This window comes from Odocoileus virginianus, chromosome 9, assembly GCF_023699985.2.
Source record: "Odocoileus virginianus isolate 20LAN1187 ecotype Illinois chromosome 9, Ovbor_1.2, whole genome shotgun sequence".
Taxonomy (NCBI): domain Eukaryota; kingdom Metazoa; phylum Chordata; class Mammalia; order Artiodactyla; family Cervidae; genus Odocoileus; species Odocoileus virginianus.
In genome coordinates this window covers 66,701,379-66,713,440 of record NC_069682.1, presented here as the reverse complement: position 1 = coordinate 66,713,440, position 12,062 = coordinate 66,701,379, and the positions used below count along the sequence as shown (strand labels likewise).

Below are 12,062 nucleotides of genomic sequence, written 5' to 3'. Positions count from 1 at the left end.
TTTGTGAATAACCTGCTGAACTCTCTGATTTTTCTTTTAGAGAGTTTATTTGTTTTGATGATTCTCAAGGATTCTTTACACAGAATATGATATTTACCTTTTAGCTGGCATGTATATTACAGATATTGTTCTTAACTTGCCATTTGACTTTTAATTTTATTTCATTCAGACTTTTGTTAACAAAACATACTTTGACAGTATAGTTATTATGTATTTAAGAAATATACAATATTTCAACTTTAAGAAATTGATTTTTAAGCTTTTGTCATTAGTTTATGGCTTCAGGGAATTTGGTTAGAAAATATATAGAACCATGCCTGTATAGTTTCCTCTTAGAAGAATTTATTGAAGTTAGATGTTAACCTATTATATGATCTTTTGTGGTTTTTATATTTCTTTTTCATTTAAATTCTACTGTGATGCTTTAGCATTATTTTTACAATAATAATTTTCTGTTTATTTGTACTTTCATATTTTCCTATGTCTTTGTTTGGCTTGTTATTTTTAAGGTTACTGAGTCATTCTATATTAGGTGTTTATCTTACGGTATGTGATTAGACTTTGTTCATTTAGACAGTCTGAGAGCTTTTCTTTGTTATAACCTATTTATATTTATTAACACAATAGAATTGTTTTACTTTTATCACTTTTACTACACAATTTGAATATTTTCATGCTATTTCTTTTAAACGCATTTTCTGTATTTGTTATATTTTCTTTTTATTTTTTCCTGCGGAAATTAGTATATTAACTCCCTTAACATGAATAATCACCTAACAAGGTAGACACTATAATTACAGATGAGGAAACTAAGGTGCAGAGCAGTAAGGTAACTCTCTCAAGGTGTACACACGCATGGTGGTACATCCAGGACTGAAACTCAGGCATTTTAACCCAGAGCCCAAGCCCCACACTATTTTCCTTCTTAAAGTAAGATACAGATTACAATATATCTATTGGACTTAGGTGGTGAGAGCACTACGAAGAGATTGTTGGAGTCTTCCCTGAGATCAGTGTTGGGGGTGGTGTCGAGGACAAACTCCAGGTGACAGGGGTTGAAGTTTTGCACTGAGAAGTTGGGAAGTATAGAGGGAGTATAATTAAGGCTATTGAAAAAATTTAAATATGACTGAAACACGACTGGACTGTAAATATGACTGCTGCCAGAGGGTAGCTTTTAAAGAGTAATAGAAATCCAAGCATCTGTGTTTGTCAGAGAAGGCAGTGGCACCCCACTCCAGTCCTCTTGCCTGGAAAATCCCATGGATGGAGGAGCCTGGTAGATTGCAGTCCATGGGGTCGCGAAGAGTCAGACACGACTGCACAACTTCACTTTCACTTTTCACTTTTATGCATTGGAGAAGGAAATGGCAACCCACTCCAGTGTTCTTGCCTGGGGAATCCCAGGGATGAGGTCTCACAGAGTCGGACACGACTAAAGTGACTTAGCAGTAGCAGTAGCGTGTTTGTCAGAGTCAGAAATAAAAGGGAGGGTTTGGAGATACAGGATGAAGAGGGAGCGCCAAGGAGCTGGAAAACGCAGCAGAGGCAGAGTCAGGGGCACTGGGGTGTGCCTTGCAGAGAGTGGGCAGTGGATATGCAGTCATCTGACCCATGAAGGTTAGGTTGATGGGTAAGAAGTTAGAAGTCAGCCCCTCTGCAGTCCTCTTGTTTCTTAAAGATGTGATGTGGTTATCTGTAGGGATTGGGCAGGTGACTTTGAAAGGGAGACGTTTGTGTGGGGATATAGAGGTGGAGAAAGCAGTTTTGCGATAGACTTGCCAACAACAAAATGAGGAATTGGGGCTTTAGGTGCAATGGATATGGGTGATTAGTTGACAGAGTGAGGGGACCGTGTGCTTGTTGAGATTATAACAGGCAGCATACAGTCTCTAGAAAAGCTGAGATCCAGGGTACCATATATGCCAAAGAAGCAGATTTAAGGGGAGTGAGTTGGGAGAGGAATGTGGGTGTGCCAAAGTTCAAAACTCCAGGGTGTGGGGTGAAGAACGAGTGTGAGCACATGGAGGACGAGTGTGGGTACACGGAGGGTGAGCGTGGGCATGTGGAAGTGAGTGTGGGCATGTGGAGGTGAGTGTGGGCACGTGGAGGTGAGTGTGGGGATGTGGAGGTGAGTGTGGGGATGTGGAGTTGAGTGTGGGCATGTGGAGGTGAGAGTGGGCACATGGAGGTGAGTGTGGGCACATGGAGGGTGAGTGTGGGCATGTGGAGGTGAGTGTGGGCACATGGAGGTGAGTGTGGGCACACGGAGGGTGAGCGTGGGCACATGGAAATGAGTGTGGGGACATGGAGGTGAGTGTGGGCACATGGAGGTGAGTGTGGGGACGTGGAGGTGAGTGTGGGCATGTGGAGGTGAGTGTGGGGACGTGGAGGTGAGTGTGGGCACGTGGAGGGTGAGTGTGGGCACGTGGAGGGTGAGTGTGGGGACGTGGAGGGTGAGTGTGGGGACGTGGAGGGTGAGTGTGGGCATGTGGAGGTGAGTGTGGGGACATGGAGGTGAGTGTGGGGACGTGGAGGTGAGTGTGGGCATGTGGACGGTGAGTGTGGGCACGTGGAAGTGAGTGTGGGCACATGGACGATGAGTGTGGGCACGTGGAGGACGCATGTGAGCACGTGGCTGAAGCTGATTGGAAGATGAGGTCATTGGACTTAGGGACATCAAGGGCATTGGTCATGCTATCCACACAAATGGTCACATCTCCTTTGTGAAGATGGGTATTGGGTGACGAGCTGGTTACTAAAGTAAGCAGTTCAGGTGGGAGTCAGAATAGAGGATCAAAGAACTTGTTGCCCTGGGATTCCTGGATAGGAACAGTGGTGTGGGGGTCTTATTTTTAAGAGATGTTATTAGGTCATTCAGATGGACTATATTCCTTGAGGATGTGGAATCAAATCAAGGTAAACCATTCTTGGCTTGTGGTGGCTTCTTCCTCACCCTGCATAAGAAAGTGGAGCTAGTAGGAAGTAATTCTTCTCTGTACTTCACTTGAAACAATAATGGAAAAGGTGCATATTGAAGTTTCAAGGCCAAGTTTGGGTTGTTTTCCTTGCATCCGAGGGTTATTTCTGAAAGTCATTAGAAATGTTCCATGTGGCTGGTTCTTCTTTTGCTGGTCACCAGAAGGTGACCTTTTTACTTTATTTTGAAAATCCATGTCAATTGCCAAGGTAATATCCTGGCCTAATTCAAGACCTCTTAGGATAGTTCTAGTGGGAAGCTGAAACATAAATTGTTTGGAGGTTGGCAGCTGTGATGAATGCCTACCACGCCTTCTGCAAAATTGACTCCTGCCTTGTGTGTTGCAGGTGATATTTGAATCCGTCTCTCTGAAGGGCCATCCTGGCTACATCGCTGTGGACGAGGTTCGGGTCCTTGCCCATCCATGCAGTAAGTCTCTTCTCTGCTCTAAGCACAGCCTTGTTTCATGTGGCTTGGAGGCTGCAATCCCCGCTATTCATTCAGCTCACAAACATCCCTCACTCTCTCTCTTTTTTAATCCTTCAAAAAATGCTTACATACTCAATGCAATCAGTCCTGAATAAATCCATAATTTCGCTGGCCTGTTCAACAGGCAAGCACCTCCAGGAATTTGCAGAGAGTGGCAAAACATCTTCGTTTGAATCTCTCTTCATTATTAAAGGAGTCTAAAGTCCTGATTGTTTATTAGTGGGATTCAGACCACTGAAGTGGAAGAATTAGAGGGCTCTGGATAGAATCTTGTGCAATTGTCTTAAAAAAAGAACCAACACCAGAAACACTGAGCAAATTAGCACACTGTTCACTCACAGGGAAAAGTACCACTAAGCTATTAATTCTTTAAAAGTAATTTTAAATACCCTCATCAACTCTGTGTAGGCGTAGGGAGAGATTTCTCCACAGTGGTTAGTACTTATGGTACAGGGTTGAGAGTTCTCAAAGGCATTCCACTCCATGCCCAGACCATTTCCACTGAAAGTTCTCTCTCTCTACTGTATTTAGGCTAAGATATTTAAATGTATTTGAGCAAGGAGCTGTGGGTCCTAGGTTCACTATATACATCTCAGAGGGGACCAATCCTGGGTACAGGTAGTTGAAAGGGCATCATATCTTGTGACATTTGATGGAGATGTTATAATCAAAGGGGTATGCATGTGGATTAAGGCAGCCCTCTATGAGGGCTGGCTAGGTTGCCAGCCCCATTAGCTAGTGTCTGCAGATTGGAGATTCTCATTAGTTACTTGGCAGGTATCAAGTAACTAATTCCTAGGAGGGTCCTTTCTCTGCTTCTTACTTAAAGCCACAAGTCATGCTATGGGCTCTGGTGCAGTTTGCTATTCCCTCAAGAGATGTCATATGTTCTGCCTTTTTTATGCCTTTTGTTCCTTCCATATTGGGCCTATTCTCATTTCTGCCCCATCCATGTTGCTTTTTATTTTAAATATGTATTTTGGCTGTGCTGAGTCTTAGTGTGGCATGTGAACTCTTCATCGTGGCACATGGGATCTAGGTCCCTGACCAGGGCTTCAGCCCAGGCCCCCTGCATTGAGAGTGTGAAGTCTTTGCCACTTGGACCACCCCCTCCACCCGCCACTGCCAGGAAGTCCCCATGTTGCTTTCATTGGACTGATTCTTTCTACTTCTACTGCAGTGAATTTGTCAGAGCCTCAGGCATCAATTCCTTCCCCAGCACTCCAGTGACATCATTTGACCTGTTGTCCTAGAGCACCATCTCTGGAGGAATTTGAGCTGAGTTCCAAGGGGTTTTGGCAAGACAACATTTGGGGTAAATGTGTTTGGGGTCTGTGTAAGAGACACCTCCTTCCTAGAAGTCAGCCAGCATCTCAGGAATGCTGATGATTCTCCATTACTTTGGCCTAAGGTGTACCTTTGTGTAGTGGATATACTTATGAGTCGCTCTTACAAGGATGAAGTCTCCCCCTCCCTTGATCTTGGACATCAGCATCTGCTGCCCATTGGAAAATGATTGTTGACCTCAGGCCACGTCAGGAGACATCTGGTCTACCTGTGGTCCACCTAACCTTACACACTCATCCCTGCACAGCCCCCAGTTTTGAGTGAGTCTCTCTGAGACAGACCTTGGAGCTGCATCCAGCTGCTGCCTATTGCTTGGCCTGTGCAGGACGCTTGCACTAGGTCTTTCTAATAGGTGACCTTGGGTCTTCCTCAAAGGATCCGGCTTGGTTTTCTTTCCTGGGATCCCAGAACTCTGTCCTCTATGGTACCTTTGCCTTCACCATGACACCCAGCCTGACACTGTCTCTTCTCTCAGTCTTGGCTCTGCCTGAACTCTTCACACCATCTATGGTTTACTGTTGCAGCCACATTCTTCCTTCTCTCAGAGAAATCTCCACAGGCGAGAGCGCTCTGAAGGGTCTACCCTCAGAGTCTCATGGCTCCTCTTGGAACCCTCCTCCCATCGGGGCTGCTTCTGAGTTTAGGATTTTTATGACAGCTTCATACTCCTGCTGAGGAGAGAGTAGATGACTTGGTTATGGAATTGCCGAGAACCAGTTACCCAGCAAATGGGCCATGCGACATAACTCAGGAAGACGCGCCCCTGACTGTGTTCTTGCATAATGTGCTTCGTCTGAGTTCAGCCTAGATGCCTAGGAGGCTTAAGCTTAAACTTCCTAGAAATCAAAATATGAAGACTCTGTGATAGGGGCTGGAATTGGAAAATCCCACTTAACTCTACATACAAATACTAGTGGTGCACATAGTTCTCTGAGATCTGTTGTGAGTCATGTTGAGTTGACCAGGGCCTAGCCAAAGCCCATTCTGCATGCTCCGTTCATATCCAGTTTGGGTTTTTTTCATTCTTTCTTTCAGTAGTCAATTATTGATCATTAGCTATGTGTCAGGAACTTCTGCTGGACACAGGGGATACTCAAGTGACCAAGATAGATAGGCCTTTGTCCCCAGGGTGTATACTTAGCAGATGGACAGGGGGAGTTCAGACAGTTGAGTTGCTCAGTTGTGTCTGACTCTTTGTGACCCCATGGACTGCAGCAGGCCAGGCTTCCCTGTCCATCGGCAGCTCCCAGAGTTTGCTCAGACTCATGCCCATCAAGTTGGTGATGCCATCCAACTATCTCATCCTTTGTTGTCCCCTTCTCCTTCTGCCTTCAGTCTTTCCCAGCATCAGGGTCTTTTCTAATGAGTTAGTTCTTCTCATCAGGTGGCCAAAGTATTGGCGCTTTGGCTTCAGCATCAGTCCTTCCAATGAATATTCAGGACTGATTTCCTTTAGGATTGACTAGTTTGATCTCCTGCAGTCCAAGGGACTCTCAAGAGTCTTGTCCAACACCACAGTTCAAAAGCATCAATTCTTTGGCGCTCAGCCTTCTTTATGGTCTAACTCTCACATCCATACATGACTACTGGAAAAACCATAGCTTTGACTAGATGGACCTTTGTCAGCAAAGTAATGTTCTCTTTTTAATGTGCTGTCTAGGTTGGTCATAACTTTTCTTCCAAGGAGCAAGTGTCTTTTAATTTCATGGCTGCAATCACCATCTGCAGTGATTTTGAAGCCCAAGAAAATGAAGTCTGTCACTGTTTCCAGTGTTTCCCCATCTATTTACCATGAAGTGATGGGACCAGATGCCATGATTTTAGTTTTCTGAGTGTTGAGTTTTAAGTCAACTTTTTCACTCTCCTCTTTCACTTTCATCAAGAGGCTCTTTAGTTCTTCTTCGCTTTCTTCCGTAAGGGTGGTGTCATCTACATTTCTGAGGTTATTGATATTTCTCCCAGCAATCTTGATTCCAGCTTGTCCTTCATCCAGCCCTGCATTTCACATGGTGTATTCTGCATATATATAAGTTAAATACACAGGGTGACAATATACAGCCTTGACGTACTCCTTTCCCAATTTAGAACCAGTCTGTTGTTACATGTCTGGTTCTAACTGTTGCCTCTTGACCTGCATACAGATTTCTCAGGAGGCAGGTCAGGTGGTCTGGTGTTCCCATCTCATTAAGAATTTTCTACAGTTTGTTGTGATCCACACAGTCAAAGGCTTTCACATAGTCAATGAAGAAGAAATAGATGTTTTTCTGGAATTCTCTTGCTTTCTCTAAGATCCAGCAGATATTGGCAATTTGATCTCTGGTTCCTCTGCCTTTTCTAAATCCAGCTTGAACATCTGGAAGTTCTTGATTCATATACTGTTGAAGACTAGCTTGGAGAACTTTGAGCACTACTTTGCAGGCATGTGAGATGAGTGAAGTTGTGCAATAATTTGAACATTCTTTGGCATTGCCTTTGGGATTGGAATGAAAACTGACCTTTTCCAGTCCTGTGGTCACTGCAGAGTTTTCCAAATTCGCTGGCATATTGAGTGCAGCACTTTCACAGCATCATCTTTTAGGATTTGAAATAGCTCAGCTGGAACTCCATCAACTCCACTAGCTTTGTTCGTAGTGATGCTTCCTGAGGCCCACTTGAGTTTGCACTCCAGAGGAAGAAAAGACACTAAATAAGTAACTAATATTAAATAAGTCCCTGATATAATTTTAGACGGTGATAAATATTAGGGATCTAATAAATGTGAGGGACTGGGATGTGGAGGGGCTCCTTAGGTAGAGTGGTTGGGGAGATGTCTTTGAAGGTGTAGTCTGAGCTGAGATCCGGGTCATAGAAGGAGTTCACTGTATGAAGGTTTGGGGAGAGGGCATCTAGGCAGAGGAAAGGGGAACTGCTGAGTTCGTGCGGGGGAATCACCTTGATACTGCCAGAGTATCCCGGCATGGGGAGCATGGAGGAAGTTTTCTCACTGAAAAGGAAGCAGGGCCCTGAGCATGATTGTTGAATGGTTACATTTGAACCTAAGTGCAGGGAAGCACTACCGGAGGGTTTATGTTGGGGATGGATGGGATCTCATTTAATTGTTAAGAGATCACTTTGGCCATTCTGTGAAGGATGGGTTGAAGGAGGAAAAGAAAAGGAATAAAGAAATCAGGAGACCAGTCAGGAGGACAGTTCTGGAGTTATGCAAGAGATGGTGTGTCCTGGACCAGGGTGGTGGCAAGACATCCGTTCACCATCCAGCATGTTTACTGAGCATGTGCTCCATGCCAAGCGCTAGTCTGGGTTCATGGGAGTGAGCAGGATAGATTCATTCTTTGCCCTCATGGGCAACTCCCACTGATGTGAAGGAGACTGCAAAGAAAAACCAATAATTGGGTAATTATCTGATCTGTAACAGATGGTGAGTGAGTCCACCAAGGCTGCCATCACAAAACATAGAAACTGGGTGGCTCCAGAAGAATTTCATTTTCTCATAGTTCTGGAGGCCCCCAAGTCAAAGATAGAGGTGGCGTGTGTGTCCTCACATGGTCTTTCCTCTGTGCACATGTGCTTCTGTGTGTCTTTATGTGTCCACATTTTCTTTTATAAGGACAGTAGTCAGATTGGGCTAGAGCTTGCCCTAACAGCCTCATTTGAACATAGTCACCCTCTTAAGTCTCTGTTACCAAATACAGTCAGTCTGAGCTATTGAGCATTAGGGCTAAAAAGATGGGAATTTTTGGGGGCATAATTCAGCTCATGACAGATGGTAAGTGTTGCCATAAAGAAATTTAGAGGGGGAGAGAGGTGGTGGACAGATGAGAAATGAATTTAGGAGATAGAATCCACTAGTCCTATGGAATTAGAGGAGGAGCCAGAGGCATCTAAAATGGTGCACTCTTAGATTTATATAATCTCCTGGGTGTTGGATTCTGGGGAGGAAGTGCTGCCTTTCAAGGTACCTACTGTACATGGGTCCTAGAGTCTGCTCATGAGCTCAAGAGTCCTGCTGGTAGCCTCTGAACTGACCTTTGGACTGACAGTGTTTTTCCCACAACCTCAGCCTTAATGCATTTGTGACTTCACTCACCATCGTTAAAAATTTAGCTATGTTAAAAAAAAAAAAATACATCCTCTTTAGATCTTCGGGCTTCGTAATTCTCCACTCCAGTTCTCTAAAACATTTTTAAAAAAATTAACATACAGTCAGAGTTTTATCAATAAGCAGTTCCACTAAATATTCCAAAAATTCTAGGAGGCTTAATGCATGATTTGCAATTGTACTCTCCCTCGATTTGAGCTGAAGCAGTGACTTGAAACTGTTGCCTCGCAGCTTCCGAAACAGTGACCGGAAGTTAGGTGTGATACTGAACGGAAATTATTTTCTCTTACAAACTCAGACCTCTCCTCTATATTTTATAGCCCATTTAACATTGTTGAGTTATTCAGCAAGTATTTTAGCCATAGTTACCCTCTGCTGCTATTTCTCCATGTCACCATTAGCAGGGCCACTGCAGTTATAACCATGGACGATAAATGTCAGCACAATTTTCCACTCCGTTTCTAAGTTTCTAGCTCCTAGGTTGACTTTTAGAGTTTTTTCAACCTTTTTTTCCCTATCACAACCTAGCGGGGCCATGTCACTGAGTCCACAGTCTGCAGCACGTTTTTAATGTATGTGGTGCACTTTCTCCTCAATTGTGTGGCTTCCTCCTGAGCACTGTCAGGTTTAAAGAGCGAGATAAAGGGCACAATAATATGTCTTCAGATGCTGCACTGACATCTGCAGGAGCTTAAATGTCACCAACATCAAGGCGCTTTGCCCCAAATGCACAGTCAGTTTTCTGTTAATCCCATTCCACAGGGTCCCGTTTTGGACGAGTTGGGTCTCAGTGGGGAGTGAGTGTGGGATGCTTAAACACCCTATGCTGGTGGCTGGTCTGGGCCCCAAGGTTGTCTGTGTTTGTTGGAAGTTTGATGAGTTAAAGCGGGTGGCCTCATATCTTTCTTGGAGCTATAGATGCTGGAGGAAAGTCACCACTGGGAGAGAACAGGGCTCAGAGGGGGACTGGAGTTGGGGGCTGGGCTGGGAGGAGGATGTGGAGGCCAGGAACTTCGAGAAGTGGATCACTCTGGTCTCCAGCATAAGGAACATCCCCCAGATAGAGAGATTTGTCATGAGCTGGAGATGAAGCCAGGACTCCAAGAGTGATGGCATGTGGAGAGGGTGCTAAGCAGGAGGAATGTGGTCTGGAAAGGTTCCAGTGTTGAGAACCACGATCCAGAGCTGGCGTGCCAGTGATGCTTCAGTGTGACATCTGCAGGGGTGGGGGCATCTCTGGACCGAGGGGTTCAGCCTGGGCAAGACTGGCCGGTGGAAATTGTTCCCTGTGAAGCTCTGTCTCAGAGACCACCAACTAGAAGAGTGTGCCTATAGTCATGTTTTGTTACGCTTGCATGGTGTTTTAATAAATTCAGTCAAGATTTTAGGGACTTCTCTGGTGGTCCAGTGGTTGGGACGCCATGCTTCCAGTGAAGAAGGCTTAGATGAAATCCTTGGTTGGGAAACTGAGATCCCACATGCCTCAGGGTGTGGCCAAAATAAATTAATTAAATGATACTAGCAACTATTTTTTTTAAAAAATACTTTAGAATGAGCGCTTTCACCTAAAGTCTGGATTTCTTATTTGCTGTAAGAAGTCGGATGATTGGCTATCTCAAGCATAGCATTGTTGTGTGGCCACCATCTGCTGGATTTAGGGAACTGCTAGCTGCCCCCTTCCCACAGGTCACGGGTCCTCATCAGTCCTTATCATGTCCTCAGTGCTAAGGCTGGTGTCGGATTCCAGTTATTAGCAGGCTTGCACTGCTGCTTTTCTGATGCAGAGAACTCTTTATTTTCCCCCCAGTCTCTATGAAAAGTGGGGAAATGAAGACGGGGGCAAGGAGGTGGCAGTTTTGTTTTTGTTTGTTTTGCACTGAACCACATTCTCTCTTTACATAACTGTGAGACTCCTGCAGGTTCATCGGTTCATTATCTCTGCTATATGTAAACCCTTGGTGCTTTACCAGCATTATTAACACCAGGGGCCATGAAGTCTCTAAATTCTCTCTCACTGAACCTGGAAGGGAGGGAGGAAGACAGATTGCAGATGAAAGAACCAAAGAATGAGGTCTGCTGCTTTGAAGAAGGGAGGAGCCAGAAGCAAGCAGGAGACATCTATCCAAAGAAGATCGCAGAAGTCCCAGAGGTTTAACCAGTTGCCCTGAGTCCCCAGGGGTAGCGGGAGACCTCCCTTTGAAAAACCCAACACAAAGCCTTGCAACATTGGCGCTAAGACTCCATGCCTCCTCCCTACCATGGAGTAGATGTTCCTCCCTCCTTCAAACCAGTGGCATAAATGGGGCTTACAAGGTTCACACTATTCCCACTTAATAATTGACTTAAGCTGATAGTTCCTAAAATAACATTACAAAATTATACAGGAGAGTGAAAAGGAAGCCATTTCAGACAATCAAAGCAGCATGACATTTGTCAGGCTGACTAGATCCACGGATCCTCAACTCTGAGAAACTTGTGAGAGGGCTTCCCTAGGCCTTGGACTCTTGATGCCATCCCATCGTGGGGCCCTGGGTGGGGGTGGCATGAGGGGGACTCTGAGCTGTTGTCACTTCGTTTAAAAACATGAGCAGCAGGTGTATGTTTTCACACAGGAGGTCTGCCTGATCAGGTCAAGGTCTTTGGCGTGTGTTGAGCATTGCGGGTAGTGACACAGTCTATGGAACAGATAGTTCAAAGTGTGAAGACCATGGGGACAAATGCCATGGAAAGGGATCTCTCATGATAAAATATTCCAGAGCAACGGGAAGAACCTGGAGAACCAGCACAGCTTTGCCTGGGAGCTCTTTCTTTGAACCCTGGACTCTAGGTGAAGTCATTGATCTCTTGTTGCCCACGAGGCAAGAGGATGTGCTGGTTAAATGGTGAAATGTGGGGCTAAAACAGACCTGGACTGGATTCTATTCCTGTCGTTAATGCCATGTAGCATTGGACAAATGAAACTTGGCAAGCCTTGGTTTCTGCATCTCTTAAAAATAAGTAATAGCAGTCTACTTTAGGAATGTTGTGACATTAACTTCATTAAAATATGTAAAATACCACCATACCTAGCATCGTAGGAGCTTTCAGTAAATGATGTATTATTATTGCTTGTCTGTCTGGGTATTTGAATCCCTCTGGAAAGATAGC

At 44.8% G+C, this 12,062-nt stretch overlaps 1 protein-coding gene across 16 annotated transcripts in view; it reads left to right on the top strand.

The window, feature by feature from the left end:
• PTPRT (protein tyrosine phosphatase receptor type T) overlaps positions 1-12,062 on the top strand; it is a 1,083,381-nt gene that overhangs the window by 404,406 nt on the left and 666,913 nt on the right. For all 16 annotated transcript variants that reach the window (XM_070472652.1, XM_070472647.1, XM_070472651.1 and 13 more), the window contains exon 4: positions 3,328-3,409. In XM_070472652.1, coding sequence (XP_070328753.1) covers positions 3,328-3,409 — 82 coding nt within the window. The remainder of the gene's footprint in view (positions 1-3,327; positions 3,410-12,062) is intronic.